The sequence below is a fragment of the Calonectris borealis genome, chromosome 9, assembly GCF_964195595.1.
Source record: "Calonectris borealis chromosome 9, bCalBor7.hap1.2, whole genome shotgun sequence".
NCBI lineage: Eukaryota > Metazoa > Chordata > Aves > Procellariiformes > Procellariidae > Calonectris > Calonectris borealis.
The window spans coordinates 6616493-6633510 of record NC_134320.1 but is presented as its reverse complement, the minus strand read 5'-3'; the positions used below and the strand labels follow the sequence as shown (position 1 = coordinate 6633510).

General features: G+C 36.3%; 1 protein-coding gene across 1 annotated transcript in view; it reads left to right on the top strand.

The window, feature by feature from the left end:
- The window catches only part of PIK3CB (phosphatidylinositol-4,5-bisphosphate 3-kinase catalytic subunit beta), a 104369-nt gene that overhangs the window by 85502 nt on the left and 1849 nt on the right, over nucleotides 1–17018 (top strand). Inside the window, exons 15-23 of the mRNA XM_075157689.1 lie at nucleotides 1508–1651; nucleotides 2649–2748; nucleotides 5202–5380; nucleotides 6037–6146; nucleotides 6468–6546; nucleotides 14069–14236; nucleotides 14713–14836; nucleotides 15908–16053; nucleotides 16701–16833. Coding sequence (XP_075013790.1) covers nucleotides 1508–1651; nucleotides 2649–2748; nucleotides 5202–5380; nucleotides 6037–6146; nucleotides 6468–6546; nucleotides 14069–14236; nucleotides 14713–14836; nucleotides 15908–16053; nucleotides 16701–16833 — 1183 coding nt within the window. The remainder of the gene's footprint in view (nucleotides 1–1507; nucleotides 1652–2648; nucleotides 2749–5201; nucleotides 5381–6036; nucleotides 6147–6467; nucleotides 6547–14068; nucleotides 14237–14712; nucleotides 14837–15907; nucleotides 16054–16700; nucleotides 16834–17018) is intronic.

The window sequence follows — 17018 nt, the reverse complement described above, 5'->3', positions numbered from 1 at the left end:
CTGTCCTTGAATTCTAAATTCTCTGTGGTGAATAGTTTAATGATTAATTTTTTTAATGGTCAAGGCTAGACTTTTGCAGTAAAAAAAAGAATATTTTGACTTCTTTCAAATGCAAACAAGCAATTTAGCTGCTGGGCTGTCCTAATAATACTGTATTGTTACATCTGGAATTATTTCCAGAATTCTTAGTTCTGGCTCTGAAGCAAAATTTTGTTCAGTTGGGTGTCAGAGATCAATTTTCGACTTCTTTAAAAAGTCTGATGGAAGGTAGCTGGTAAAAACTGTAACCTAAAGGTGATCCTATTAGCTGAAACAAAAAAATAGGCAAAAATAAATACAACACAGCATAATTGAAAGTTTTTACCAAGTTACTGAAGTTTTTCAGAGTAAGATGGAGAGAATGAAAGAATTCCGTATTTGCATCTCTGAACTCTTCAAGTGATGGACAGAAGAATTTCTACTCTTTTCCTTCTATCTTAGGCACAGAATTTGAATTCTGCAGGCCTTTTATAAGAGAAAATATACTCAAATGTGAAAATCAAGGAACATTCACATTTGTTCTAGAATAATATAATTGTCAAGTGTGAGAGGCTAGGGTTTTTTTGGGAGGGGAATACAGGATTTTATAGAAAATTATTGGAATTATTTTTATGATGTCAGAATATTACTTGAAGTAGTTAATTAGCATAGAGGCTTCTCAAAGGTATGTTTATGAACTGTGGCTATATACTTAAATTTGCACATCTGAAGATGGGGCAATTTGGACACTGTTTGGTTTCTCAAAGATGATGTATTTTTCCTTATCCTCTAAAAACCTCCATGTTGTTGGTATGATTTTAAAAAAAAATGAAAAAAAAAACCCAAAACCCCAAACAAAACATTTTGGCTAAATGGATCACTTTGTAGGTGTATCTTAATAAACACCTGTTAACTGACAGGTAGTAACTTTTAAAGACACATGAATTGAATTGCTTTCAGTGGAATAAATACTCTTCTCCCCCTTCTTTGTAAGCTGAATGACTTTGATAGATATATGCAAGTATTCTCTGTTCTTGTCCATGCCCATTGCAGCTAACTGCTAGGTTACAGTGGTTCTTCATGTGGTTCCAAAGGTCCAGCTCCTCAGTCAGAGGTTGAGTGGTCGAAGGGAGCCAATGTCCAGTCTGAAATAATTTGAAATAATTGATCTTCCGGATACTTAACCTAGCACCCAGGCTGAGATCTTGATCTTGTAAAAGCCCATAACAGAATACCAGGTTTTTACTTAGAGGTTTGAGGGCCTTAAGATTCTGTTAGAGGTATAACTTCCTGATGAATTTATCAATCTGGCAATTGCACTAAGTTGTGTATTATTGTCCTTCTGCATGTGACTGAAAAATTGGGGGACACTCTTGCTACTGAAACAAATCTGTAATTGTTGGATTTGTCATATGCATCTTAATTTCTGGAATATCATTAATCCTAGTTACTCTGTTACTAACTGTTTTTATTATGTACCTCATTCTAGTGATGAAGAGCTCTCTCAGTATCTTCTTCAACTTGTGCAAGTCCTGAAATATGAACCTTTTCTTGATTGTGCTCTCTCCAGATTTCTATTAGAGAGAGCACTCGCTAATAGGAGAATAGGACAGATGTTATTTTGGCATCTAAGGTAGGATTTTTTCCCTTATGTCTTTGTGAAACTATTGAGCCCGATTGGACTTTCAAATATGATTTCTTGATTTTTTCCAAATATTATTTTTCTAAATGAGCCATTATCGTAGTCCCCTACAAGTCCTCTTTATGTTTCTTCACCTTTGGCATTTATAGATCAGAGCAAGCCTGTGATCAAAAATATATTACAATGGTTTGTAATCTACTGTTTGATGAAAGTATTCCAAACTGTATTCAGCTCTATCTATCTGATAAGTTAGGTTTGTATGTAACCTTAGTGTTTCTTTTGGCTGTGCGTGCAGTAAAAGTACAATAGTTATACCTCACAGTTGGGAAAAAATTATGTTATTTTTGAAAGTCTAACAGCAAATAAAAGCAGTTTTATGTGTCATTGCAATTTTGATGACCAGTTCCGTGAATGGCAGATACCTTGCAGAATGGACTATAGGTTGAGTCTGTCTTCAAAGTACAATTTATTTTAATAGTTCTAAATAAAAAGAGCAAGTACTATGTGAAAATGGTTTGGATGATAATTGGCTCTGGTATAAGGTTCAGTGGTTTGTTTCAAAGTGTTCCCCCTTAGGCAAATTTTGGCTTTTCCCTCAGAAAGATTTGAGAAAATGCAGTTTAACATCAGCCCTGATTCTCAATATCGTTTTCTATGACTTATCAGTACTACTTTCTTGAATAAAAGGAGTTCCTTAAAACAAATATCTAAGCACTACCTCTTAACATTACTGCCTTCAGAACAGTCCTAGACCTTCAAACAAGTGTCATGCATTGAAACCAGCCAGTCCTCATAGTGTATTATGTATTATACTCACTTAAGTATTTTGTTATTTCTTAAGAAATCTGGCTTTTTGTTTTATCTACGTAACCATGAGGTTTTTTGGGGTTTTTTTTTGGTGGTTGTTTTTTTCTTTTTCTTTTTTTAAGGCTTGAAGAATGCTAATCTGGAAATGCTGTGGTCTGATGAGAAGCTTTTCTTCTTATAGGTCAGAGGTTCACATACCTGCCGTTTCAGTACAGTTCGGTTTGATACTTGAAGCTTACTGCCGAGGAAGTGTTGCTCATATGAAGGTGCTTGCTAAACAGGTATAGACTTCCCTTTTCCTTGAAATCTTGACTTATCCCAGCTTGTAACTCAAATACTTTTTCCATTGCTCCTGTAGGGCATATTGGTTACCTTGATAAAGTCCATCTGTTGGTAGCAGGGAAGAGAAGGAAGCATGGGTGAGACAGAGAAATAAAAGGGCTAAATAGATGGATAATGGTGCAGCCCTCCCTGGCACAGAAAGCAGCTAGTGCTGTGGGGCCTTAGAGCTCGGGAGCTGTTTTCAGAGTGTTCTGAGATGTGCAAGATACTTTCAGCAGTATGCATATATTCTGGATAGACTAGTAGACTGAATTATTAACTGAAGAAGGGTTTCTGTGCACTTGAAACCTGTGACCTTCTTTCCCTAGCAAGGGTAGCTTGTTCAATAGAAACTATTACCTTCCTATCTAAACTTTATCTAGATAACTCCAGAACTACTTCCTGCAGCCTTGGCTTTTCTTAAAAGGTGATGCAAAAACCCCTGAAGTTGTAGTATAATGTCGTATTCCCTGGAAATAAAGATGTTGAAGTAAACCAGATACTCATTTTAGTGTTAATGTAGATGTACTGCTTACAAAAAAAAAAAAAGAAAAAGAAAAAAGAAGAGATGTGTTTGCTTTTAAATACTCTAATAAATGTATCAGCAGATCATTAATAGAGACACTCACAAATCATGTTTGAAGGCTCTAATGCAGTTTTAGCAAGTTAATTTAGATTGCAACCATAAAAATTTTTGAAAAATTATCTCTTTCTGGAATTAATGTATTTGCTGTATCAGGCCACAAAAACTAACTCAGTAGATATTTGTTTGAGTGTTATTTCTAACAGTTTTGATACTGTCTACACTGAAACTGTGCTTTGAGAGGTATATGGAACAGAAATGTACTGTTATGCTCTTTATTACTGCAGTTCACAGGACATTGAAGAGACCATCTTTTACAGATGTGTGCTTGTTAGTATTGTCAAAATCATAAAAAGATTAGGTGATGAAATGCTTTAAGCAATAGACCTAAGGTCAGAAAGTTTTTGTGCACTTCACAGGAAACAAATGTCAGTAAAATCAAAGAAGGGGCAAAAAAATTCCCAACTGTGCAAACACGGAAGAAATTCAAAGTAGAAATACTTCAAAAAGTTCCTGTTTGTACAACACAGGTTCCATTTTGTTCCCTTGTCACTAATGTTTGTACAGCTCCTAGAATAGTGGAAAAGCAGAGCGCTTTTGGTTTTGACAGATGGCTGACCTGGCAGGTCTCCGTTGCCTCAGTTTTATAATCAAACTGCATACAATTTCCACAGCATCCTGCCTGATAGGGTTCAGTCCGTCTGTAGAAGTGGTAAGTTTTGACTCGGCACCTTGTAAGTTAGACTGAAGCTTCCTTGTATAGAAATCAACTTTTGTAGATATTAAACTGATGCTGTTTGCTAGAGAATATGTGTATTACTGAGCATGTTAACTGTGGTTAGTGCAAATACAGCTGATTGTTATAACAACTATTTTATATTCGGGTAGCAAGTTGCTTAGATGTAGATGCAATGTAGAAATTTTATTTGCTGTATGTGCTTTCTAGGTTTGTTACTTGAAGGGCTTTTCTCTGTTAGTGTTATGTACATTTACATCACTAGTTTACTTGTTTTCTTAGAAATTATGTACCAGTAGAAAACTTTCCAAAACAGGAGAAAGGGAAAAAAGGGTTAAACCCACCTATATTGATTGCAGATAATTGCCTTGCCTTTTTACACATTTTTAAGGTAACAATATTGCTTAGATAAGATTATATGATTTGGAACACCTCAATTGATTAGAGCATTTACCTTATGCCTAACTTCAGCAGGATTTTAATGAACAAACATTTAAGACTCTGCTGTGTAAAAGTTAAGTATGTATAGTTATGTATGTGAAAATTGTCTGCAATCAGTCATATGGCCGTATCATATTGTATGCAACTAACTGAATGCGTACAATGAAGTACCTGCATCCATAGCTCATCTCAAGTAATGTTTGGTTTTGTTAGAGTTATGAAGCACTCAATATTTCTGTTGACTTCGGTATGGATAGAGGCACCTATGTTACATGCTTTGTTGAATTAGTGGACGAAAATTGTATTTTGAAGAAGGAATTTGTGTAAATGTATCATACATTAAAATACCTCATTCATTTTTTTGGTATGTTAAGTCATGCTTTAAGAACTGACTTGAAGCTTAGAAGATTTCATCCCATCAATGTCTTTGTTACTTAAGAAAATGGGATTTCTGGGACATGAGTGACTAAGAAAAGGCTGTTCTCATATTTTTTCAGGAATGCCACCTTAATTGCCATCTATTGTTTCCATTTTTAAAAAGTTGTAGAATTATTTAATACTTAAGTTAACTGTTTTGTTTTGAAATGGAATTTTGCATTGTATTATGTGTAAAATCAGAGCAATAACTTTTAAAGATAAAACATCTCTTTCAGGTGGAAGCCCTTAATAAAATGAAGACTTTAAATAGTCTAATTAAGCTGAATGCCATGAAGCAAAGCAAAGCAAAAGGAAAAGATGCAATGCATACGTGTTTGAAACAAAATGCTTACAGAGAAGCACTTTCTGATCTCCAGTCTCCTCTGAATCCCTCTGTTATACTTTCAGAACTACAGTAAGTTAAGAATGAGTGAATAAAATTTCACTGTAGCTTTTGCATGGAAACTGTAAAGCAGAAACGCATACGTGCTTTAACTTCCTTTGGCTGTATTGTTCAGCAGATACGCTGTCATAGGGAGCTTTTTCTATAGTGAGAGAATGCCTGTTGGGAACCTTCCTAAGATTAAGGTATCAGTTGAGTTAGAAGATTTTTGTGATCCACCATGAAACTTAATACTCTCTTAGTCAAGGTATTACCATAGCTAAATATATTTAAATATAAGCCTAAAAGTGAATTAGACTGCATTCCTGGCTTCTGTTTATAACAATAAGCACAAAAGCCATTAAAACTTTTAACAGCACTTAAATATAAAGTCTGAAAATTGATGGGAAAGGATATAAAGAAAACTATTTTCTCTGAAAATGCGGGTGCTGCTTAATTTAAGCATTAGATATGTGTATGCCAAGCATGGTATACAGTACATTCCATCTATAATAGATATGTTCATAACTTGGTAAGCGCTCAGCGTAGTAGCAGAGTGAAAGCAGAGATAACATTTAAGTACTTCCAAACTGGAAGTCTACATGTTCTGTTGCGCTTTGAACCGTGTTTAGACCTTTTCAGTTGAATTACTCTTATTTGACTAAAACATTTGTTGCATTTTCTTCTAGTGTTGAGAAGTGTAGATATATGGATTCTAAAATGAAGCCTCTTTGGATAGTATACAACAATAAAATGTTTGGAGGAGATCTTGTAGGGATCATCTTTAAAAATGGTGATGGTAAGCAATGCTAAAAATTTTAAATTTTTCCTTTTCCTTCTTCATTCCCACACTTGCGCTTAAGCTGTGTTGCTCTATTTTGCCATAATGTAAACGTGGTTTACTCTAACATCAGTAAACGAATGAAGCATCTTCTTCTGACTGGGTTTCAAAGTATAGACATTATCAGTCATGATGATATAATTATAGTTAATCCCACTTTAACCTTTAGGCTTGATGAGTATTTTTAGATACTTTTTTTCTGAAGGCCTTATAAAGATTAGAAAGTTTGTCCACAACACACTGAGAAGTTGAAATAGCAGTTTCAACCTTCCATTATAGATCTCCGACAGGACATGTTGACGCTCCAGATCTTGCGTTTGATGGACATACTTTGGAAAGAAGCTGGTCTGGATCTACGGTAAGGATCTCCTGAGGGCTAGTTTATTTGGATGGAGAGTCCACTTTTGGCAGTAAAGCTTTCCTGTTTTTTAAATACCTTCCCTACTGAACTCTTTCCAGACACCTATATTGATGCCCAAAGCTTTCAATTGTCATAGCCAAGGTGAACAGGCTATAGAAAGCAGTTACCGTAACTAATTAGATGGTTTCTCTTTGCAGTTCATTCCCTAGATGGCCCACATTACAAAAGAATTTAGCATGAAAAGAAATAATGTAAGAAGTGAAGTGAAACTTTCGGATTTTTGTTTATTATCAAGCAGAATATTTTTCCTAGTGCACCATCTCTCTTGTTGTTTATCTAAGTTGCCACACTGATTATAAATTCCACTGTTCTCTTACATAGTTTACTGTTTTCATCCTTTGAAAGTCACCTAGATAAAAAGCGTTGTATGAGGTGAAGAAACAATTCTTGAGTTAAGGGTCCAGCAAGCAGGTTTGTGCCTTTTTTTGGTTTGTTTGTGTCTGTGACCTTTCCAAAAGGAGGCGTTTCATAAATTCCTCATGTAACAAACTTATCTAGTAAGGGTCACTGATTTTCCAGGCATTTGCAAATATGGGGACTTAGTGATTATGGGAATTGCGTGTGCAAGTGAGGTACAAACATAGAACACAGATCTGCTGGCCAAGAGTGAGCTGCTGAGGATAGCATCTGGAATACACCATCAAGACTCTCTAATAGGTAGAACTAATAGGCAAACATTCTCTAGAAATTAGACAGCTTTAAGTACTGGTGGTTTGCGGCCGGGGGAGTAGGACCTTTGAGGTTCTTTATAATAGATTTTCACTATCTGGTTGAGAATTACCAGAACGGTGGAATGCACAAATAAAGATTCTTCTTTTTAACATCTTCTTATTTCTCTTGGACTTATTTCTTAAGGATATGTATGGTTTGTGCAGCCATGGCCACAAATGAATTTATCACTGTCCAAATAAGTTTCATACTTGCATCTATTTCCTACAGAATTTAACAGACGAATGTCTGTCTTGTATTAACTACATAGCAGGCTTCATGAAGATGAGGGTCTTGGGAGAGAAGTTAGTTGCTTGTGCTCCTCTTCTGGGAGGGCTCCTGCACAAAGAAAATGATGATGATTGGAAACAGTCACTATGGATTTACCAAGGGTAAACCACGCCTGACTAATCCGATTGCCTTCTTTGAGGGAGGGAAGGAGTAGTGGATGTCCTTACTTTGACTTTAGCAAGGCTTTTGAGTCTAACTCCCATAGTATTCTTGCCTCTTGAGTTAGGATGTTACAGTCTGGATGGGTGGACAACTACATACTCTGCCTGGAGGTTGATGACAAGTGGATTATCACTGGAGTCTATACGGGAATTTTTATATTTTTAGCTTTGTCAGTATCCTGCGGTGAAAGACTCCTATTATTTAATTATGTATGTAAGAAAAAGTATTTCCATCTATTTTATGCTTACCACCCGTTAATCTCAGTTATTGCATGTTTTCAGTTGTATTTTTAAATCATTGTTAAATAGTCGATAGTCATTCAAGAGTAAGACATGATTCTGTAGTAAGATGAAGTTGGCAGGAAAGGTGATATATTTAGAACCACTACTATATTGGGGAAAAAAATATGTTGCAGCTTCCTTTAAAATTTCACTTTTCAATATTTTTTCAATGCAGTAGTTCTAACCCAGCCATTATAAAGCCAGTGGAGAAAAAGCATAATGTCCTAGTGCATTTGTACTAAAGTACTAAAGAGGTTTTTACGGTATTGAACTCACCCATATTTCGTGCTAAAGCTTCCATTTCTACTTCCTTTGAGCAGGTTTTGTGAGGTTGTAAACTTACAGTAGAAATGAAAGCTCATAATTTAAGTGTTCTGTTAGGGCAGAAATACTCCGTTTGAGAAGAATCTTCTCATTTGCTAGGCTGCTTCTGCAAAGCCACTTTTCTAAAAATGAAGTAATAAACCTTTCCAAGATACCATGAGTACAGGAGTTTCTAGTATTTGGAAAACTTGTTCAGAATGATGAGGGTTGTGGGATTTTCATTTATTTATTAGTTCATTAGTCAAGTCTCTAGGGCAATGTCTCCTCCCGTGTAAGCTAGTCACTTTCTAATCAGTTGTGTAAGCAGCAACAAACTCAACTATTTTTTGTAGTAGCCACTTCTTCTTCCTGCTGTGAGCAGTCCTCTTATCGCTGTTTATACCCAAAGACTTGCGGTCATTGTGAACATCTTCAGCGAACGTTCTGAAGTTCCACTTCGCATTCTTTTCTCGAGTAAAATGCTATTTGGATGTCAAAAAACATTTTTCAGACCAAAAATATCTTTGCATCTTCCAAAGTCTCTTGCAAAGTAGCTTTTTTACCTTCGTATGCTTGCTAAGATAAGCATGACGACTTTGTAGGAATACTGGAGTATTTTAAAGAGAAGCGGTATCAGGCATTGTTCAATGTTATCATACAACCCTCTAGTACATGGGGAACTTTTCCAGCCAAATCTATGCACCAGTTTTAGTTAATATAATTCTCAAATTCTAATTTCTTTTTAGAAAAATAGTTCTAAAGATGATACTGGGTGTCACATTATTATAAACCATTTGAAGGCCATAAGTTCAATTTTGTATGCCTGTGAAAGAGCTGTAATCCTTGGTGTTTAATTTTTAAGTGTTGTTTATAAGGCTAGAAGTACTTATTTAAATATTACTTGAAATACTTCATTTAGATTCTTTAAGCTCATTTCAAATTTTTTGTGGTTCAAGCATAATAGTGTGAGCTTCATAAGGCACATAACATCAGCACGCACAGATAACTAAAATTATAAACTTGTTACTTATGCTACTTACGGAAAGAGTCCTTTGAGTGAAGTATGGGATAAAGCAGGAATGTGAATAATAAATTGTTTCTGGAAGTGTATGTTTGCAATGAGGTAGCTGAGTGCGTGTCATGTTGAACACTGATTTGAGGAAACTTTAGATAATTTATGTCATTATAAATAGACTGTGAGGAGACTAGTCGAGCATTTAGGGGCAAGGACAACCTCTGGCAGCTGTGGAATCCCAGATGAGGCATTCTTTGGTTGCTCCCTTCCCAGAAGCTTAGTTTGTGGTTCCAGCCTGGGCCACACACTGTGCCTAGCAAACAGGAATAGTGATTGGGAGTCATCAAATATGCTTTTCCTGACTAAGGCATTATTTAAACCCAACAAAGGAAAACCAAAAAGTGTCTCTGATGTCCAAGATTTTTCTTAAAACTCTCAGAAGGAAAAAAAGTAGAAAGGGGAAATTCCTAGTGAGAATTGAAGTTCTATAATTGGCCTCTTCCATTTATTTACTTAACCGGGAGCATCTTCCTTCCATTCATCCTCTGATAGTTATGATTATAAAATAAAATTCTGGGATTGAGGCAGGGTTACAATTCTACGTCTATCAAAGAGAGATTAACCAGGCAGTTGCCAAGGGAAGGCTCTGAAATGGCCTTAATTGAAAACAGAATTGGACAAAACAGCACTCGGAACGCCTGGAGCATGAGGATGCAGCTAAGAGGGTAAGACTGTGATCTCCATGTTTACAGTCTACATGTCTCTCAAGAAGAGGCAACTCCAAAATCTAGGATTTAACAGCAGTGGTAATGAGTTCTGTCACCCTGTTCATGAGTCTGACTTGTTGACTTGCTTCTTTCAGCTTGGGTAAGAGGCATGGTGTTAAGCGCAAAAGTAGTGTCAAATAGATCTGCTTTCCTGAAAAATACAACTTCATATGTTCTTACCAATGAGTGGAGTCTTTTCTTCTTGTCCTGTATCATCCTTTGTGACTTCAGTTTCCCTGAAGCTGTTGCTTGCCTTTTTGTGGACGCATAATGGATTTTGTGCTTCTCAACTTTTTTCCACTACAGAAAGTCTGATAATACCATTCAAGTAAAAGCAGGGCTTCTCACTTGTTTCACCAGTGTAAAAGCAGAAGCACTTGCTGTTTGCCTCTCTTCCAGTCAATAATATCTCGCCACAAGCAAATTGCACAGCTTCTATGAAGCATGGATCAAAAGGCAACCAATATGCTGCCATCGAAGAGTTTGAGATAGGATCAGTTTCCTTATAATTGCACTGCAATCCGCAGTCAGTTATTTAGTAGTAATTTAAAATGAAATCTTAGCCCAGTCTGTGTCTAAAGCAAGCACAATATTCCCCGTGGGATTTCTCAGCTCTGCAGAGAAATATATATTGTTTTTGAGAACTCCAAAGCTGAAGAAGGAGAAAGGTTGGTTTGTTTTTAACTGTCAACTAATTTGTCTCATGGTAAACTGGCCTCTTTCACACATGGTGTGTTTGGTTGTGTAGGTTCCCATGTGTGCATTCTGACTAAATACCAGAACCAGACCAGGGTTTGTATCAGAAAAGTAAATATGTGTATGTGGGAGGATGCAACAGTGTGCTCTAGTAGGTCCTTCCTCCTGGGCTATCACTGGATGGACTGTGGAGTGCGCAACTGAGTAAAACTTCAGATGTAAATTGCATCTGCTTCTCAGTACGGACCCAACCATTAGACAGCAAAGACCATCACCCCAGACAAACACTGCTCTGTCATTTAGAGAAGTCTGGCTTAGAGTCAGTTTACCTTGGACATCAGTCAGTCAAGTACCAGGGAGAAATTGGAAAACCAAAAAACCATACTCTTTAATTAATCTTCATACTTTAAAAAAAACCCTACCTATTCATTTCTAAGACAAACTATTACCTGAAAATTGAGCAGGAAATAGTTGGCCTAAGGCATTAGTAAGTATGTGCAGCTAAACTTCCTCAGTTCTTTCTCTAGTTTATCTCTAGTTGTTTCTTGTACTTTAAATATGGGCAATTATGGAACAAACTTACTCAGTTAAACGGTATTTATGTTGAGGTTGCATCTGCAGAGTGACAAAGTGAGACTTTCAGAGGTTCAAACCCCCTGAAAATTTACAACTATACAAGTTATTTTGCTTTAAAAAATTCTGCATCTGAAGTCATGTGTAATCATGGGCAATCTCGCAGTAGATGACGTAACTTCCTATTACTTCTATGAGGAATGTTTAAATATTACAAATATACGTCACAGCAGAGGAGCATAACATGTCTTCCCAAGCATGCTGTGGGGTCTGCAGTGTTGCACCTCTTAGGAGAGTAATCTTTGCATCAAAAAATATTTCCACTGCTTTACCTATATTACAGCATTGAAATTGTGTTAAAGGAGAAATTGGTAAAGTAACAAAGCAACAGAAAATCCTAAGTTTGAGGAATTTGATCTGTGTTGAGTGACCTTTGCTGTGGTAAATTGTCATAAAAGTATTTAGTACTTAGTTACTTTTTGGACAGATAGAGGGAGTTCTCCAAACTACTTTTTCATTTCACTGCCTATTTATAGTGAGTTTTCTTTTTCACCTCCCTTAATGTGTGTGAAGTCTGATGTTAAGTGGCTGTGTATGAATGAAATCAAAGTTCACAAACATTGAAAAATGTATTTGTTGCAAGTCTAAAGAATGTGATTATTTTTAAACCATTGGACCTGAAGTTACAGAGAATGTGTTAATAAATTACCAGAACTTGGTGTTGTATTTGGAAAGATATTGCTTTGGAGAATTAAACTCTTGAAATGAAGAACAGTATTAAATGGAGCGAAGAAGAAAAATTTCTGTCCTGCCCAGGATTGCTGTATTGATCTGTCTGTGGTCTTCACTGGCATTAAAAAGCAGGGAACATATCCTGCTGACAGATGTTGAAGTCAGAAAGACCAGGATGAGATGGAAAGGGCCCAGAGGATTTGTCCCTAACTTGACTCCTGTCAAACTGTCTCTCTGACAAGGATGTTTTTTCCTCTGGTTGTAAGCACACAGTCCTCAAGGGACTGAAGGCTTTCATCATTGCTTGCTTTTGAAGGGGAAGTTGTTGGACATGTGCCCAGTTAAGCTGCAAGTAGGGTGGGTTGAAATGCCATGGAAGGCGGCCAGCGTGCACTTTAACCTGGCAATATTTGGCTTACATTTGTCGTGTCGTGATAAGGATGGGCAGTGCTTCCTTGTATCATGAATGCTGCTGTTCGGTCATTACAGATACCCTTCTGTTCATTGTGAGAACCCTCTGGTCTGGAGAGTTGGGGTTTTTAATTGGGGAATAGAATAGAAACGGGAAGAAGGTTCCAAATCTGCACTTCTTTTTTTGTTTTGAAGTTGGGTGTTCTCTAAATACCCTGTTGAATATGGTTTTCAGTTCACTTTGTTGCCAGAAGAGAAGAATCCCCAACTATATAGTTATTAGTACTTTTATGCCGCTTCAGTTGTGCGTTATCACTGAGGTAGAGAAACTGCTCAGTTATCTGATAACTGTTATGCCAAAAAGTTCCATTAATTTCATCTGGAATTTTATTTATTTTTCTTCTAGGGCTTGGGATAATAGGCTGTGTCAGTTAGGAGATGTGGTTCTGCTTTGTAGCAATCAAACTTAATATCTTTTTTTATATATAAATCTCAATGACAACTCCACTAGCAGTTCTTTTTCCTTCTAAATATATATATACACACACACAAATTTTAATATGTCCTGCAATTTTTTATACAGCTTTGTAAGTTAGTGAGTGCTAGCCTATAGCTTGTCTACTGCAGTTACATTTGCATGGGCATCCATTCTTTTATACGTGGATCCCCAACCAGAATTGGGATAATATTCTTGACTCGAGATCCCTAGCACGAGAATACACACCTCGGTGTGTGATGCAATGCCTTTGAAGAGTGTGCTTTAAGTTTCCATTGCATACATTGAGCTCCCATCTAAGTTGCCATTCCGTTTAGCATTTTGAGCATCTGGAGTGAGGAAATGTTCTGGAAAAATACACTTATCTATTTAGACACATATCTCCTTGATTCGTATCCTTATCTGTGTCTTATTTTAGTGCAATGATATAGTTGTAGATATTTTTACTAGGCATAGTATATGGTGCATAGGAATATTCTTACATATCAGGCGGGTTAAAAGATGTATTTCTGTTTTTCATTAGGTTTCTATGCTTAAAATTAGTAAGAGTTGGAAAATATTCTTTTATTTTTATATTTAAAAGGATTTCTAGGATTTTAAGTTGAAATAGGAAGAATGGGGAAGAAGGATAAGATCCTCTTTTCCATTTACACAAAGAATTTAGTCTAGAATGAACATGAGTGTAACTTACTTGTCTGTTTAGTCAGTAAATTAACAAATGAAAATAAAGGGCTCCCTCTATGGTTTCTCCTATAAAATTACAAGTAAATGTGTTCCCTAGTAAAAGGGAAAATTAGGGTTGCTTGTAATTTCTTTTTTTACATATATATATATATATAGATATAAAACAGGAAAAATTAATGTTTTAAATGTATTGCTGGTATTTTAACTTTGCAAGCAATATCTGTATGTTAACCTTTGAGAGTTTAATGTTCATGAGTATTCATCCCTCTCAAAATACTGATACACTAAAGAAACTTTCTTACTATTTTTGTTTTTAACATGAATCTCTGTTTTGTTTCAGGATATTGCCATATGGCTGTTTAGCAACTGGAGATCACTCTGGCCTTATTGAGGCTGTTTCTAGTTCAGAAACCATTGCTGACATTCAGTTAAATAGTAGCAATGTTGCTGCTGCTGCTGCCTTCAACAAAGATGCTCTCTTAAACTGGCTGAAGGAATACAATTTAGGGTAATTTCTACAGTTATTTTCTCATCTATAGTGTAAGCTACAAAATTCCTGTAAGTTTCTGTTTCAATATCAAGGAATATGTGGCTTTTCTGGCAGGTTTGTTACTACTTATTTTTCTAGTATGTCAAATTCTGACTCAGATTCATGGTGCCCTTAGAATTCAAACAACGATCCGGCTGAGATTCTGGCATTTGCAGCATTTTGACTGCATGTTGTTAAGTTATACTAGATTTGGCAAATCAAACCAAACCCAAGAAAGCTATGTGGGTCTTATGTCTTGATGTTGTTACATTTCATAATATTTGCGTTTCTTCTATTCTCCATAGCTACCTTTTACAGTATTTTCTCTCAAATGTCTAGTTCTACAGCATCCTAATGGGCTTCTGGTTTAAACAAGCAAAAGTCCTTTTTGAGGTCAGCGCATGATATGAATTACCAGTAGTATGCACTAATATTGTTTGTCTTTGTGTTTTTAGAGATGACTTGGATCGAGCCATTGAAGAATTTACTCTGTCTTGTGCTGGCTACTGTGTAGCTACTTATGTATTGGGGATTGGTGACAGACACAGTGACAATATTATGGTCAGAAAAAACGGTCAGGTAAAAATCTCATGTAGGCAGAATAACTACAGTATCTCTGTTGTGCAAGAATTATCTTGAGAACTTTCAATTTCTTTAGTGTATCAGTAAAATTAAATCCCCATATTGTTAGAACTGTTCTCTTTGTTTACTGAGAATTGAAGAGAGCTTCAAAGAAAGGAAATGTAAGACTATGGAAGGACTGACCAATGCCTGTTTAGTAAGCAATTCTGTATCAAGTGAGGCTGTTCCATAGAACTTTTTCAGAACATCCAAAAGGCCTGTTAATGGTTCAGATTCATTGAATAGAAGTAGTCTGAGAGTATCTTGCAAAAGACCATCCTTAAAAATACATGAATTGAAGTTCTGAGCAGTGTAGTTTTCCTGAAGTTAGTCTCTACAGCCTACCTCTGCGGAAATTTTCCATATGGAACTCAGTACCAGCATAATGCTGTGACTTTAAGTCTCCAAATGTAGAACGTAGGTAAACTTTTAGAAATGTGTTTTCCTGCTTAATTGTTACTTTCTGCTGTAACTTGTCTGATTTTATTTAAATTATTCTGCCTATAAAACTAGCAAGGGTTGTAAAAGTGAGTTTTATAGACATTTGCAGTATTCTTTTAAGTTTTTACCTACTAGAAGCAAGCTGAAATGCTCTTATTTTTGATTCTGAAAACAGGAGAACTGTCACAGGTTGCTTGAGATTAATGTAAGTTCTACTAGTTTTGCTCCTGACTTTATGTAGGAAACCCTTGGATACGATGATGTTGAGCCTCATGGGCTCATCGTTGGGCTCATTTTTCTATCTGATATTACCAACAAGATGTCTCTTGGCAGACACCAGAAGCTTAAAACTCAGATAATCTTTTGCACACTGATTTGTAGCAGTGTCCCTCTTAAGAGCATGGATGTTATCACTTACTTTAAATACATCTTGAAACGTGTTAAAACTAAATACTCCCAAAGGGTTGAAACCATGTGCTATGGAGAGTAGCATTATGAGTTAACTGTTCTTGATACCAGCATCCTGTAGAGATATTAGAAAAGTGAAATATTTCACTGGAGAAATTAATTTTCACTTCTGTTTTTTAGCTCTTTCATATAGATTTTGGGCATATTCTTGGAAACTTCAAGTCCAAGTTTGGAATTAAAAGGGAACGGGTACCTTTCATACTCACCTATGATTTCATTCATGTTATTCAACAAGGAAAAACAGGGAACACTGAAAAATTTGGTCGGTGAGTATTATTTTGATCTCTTCCTTTTGTAACTGAGATGATCTCTGGTGATAATTTCCAGCACACCGGGGTTTGGTTTGCTCATTTGTCTTCCCGTTTTCTGTGGAAATTTATAAATTAGACACTGGGCAGTGGCACATCTGGGGACACTGAGCAAGTTCTCAGGTGCCTGCATGATGGATCTTTATGCCAGATCTGGCAATCGGTTCAATTTTGGCCTGTTTGCAGGAAGAAATTACCTTACAGAGACAGGCTAGATTGGTAGGGACTGCTATAGAGCTTTTGTTTTTCCACTGTAGGTCCACTATATAGGATCATCAGGGCGTTTTACCTAACAAATTCTAAGGGAGATGGGACGCTGGCATTACCTTTGGCATTTTTTGCTCTTTCTGAAAACAGTGCTTTTTTTTAAAGCTTTTGGTCTTTTGTACTAATGTTTTAAGGGCTTGTTGAGAGGTGTGGGATATTTTTGTTGGAATGCATTGGAGGTTCTGTAGACATCTCTGTTGTCCTTTCTGTTACTGTGTTCCTACGATACGTGTGTTTAGGCCAGATAACAATTTTTGGAAATTGTTACATATATTTGTCAACTGTGCAAGTTCTCACATGCTGTCTTCGTTGCATGTGCTTTGTGGTTGAACACGAAGGTTCCGCCAGTATTGTGAAGAAGCATACTTGATTCTGCGAAAACACGGAAACCTATTTATTACACTCTTTGCACTGATGCTAACTGCAGGGCTTCCAGAACTAACCTCTGTCAAGGACATCCAGTATCTCAAGGTAAAGTAACATTTACAGCTCAGCAGGACTTAGTGTTTTTCCAGTATGTGAATTTTAATTCTAACATGAGTACATTTTGTTTTCCATTTCTCTCAAAATTTCCATATAGTTCTCAAAGCTTTCTTTTTCAGCTATATAGAACAAGGTCTGCAGTCAGTCCTTGCGGTCAAAGGAAACTGAATATA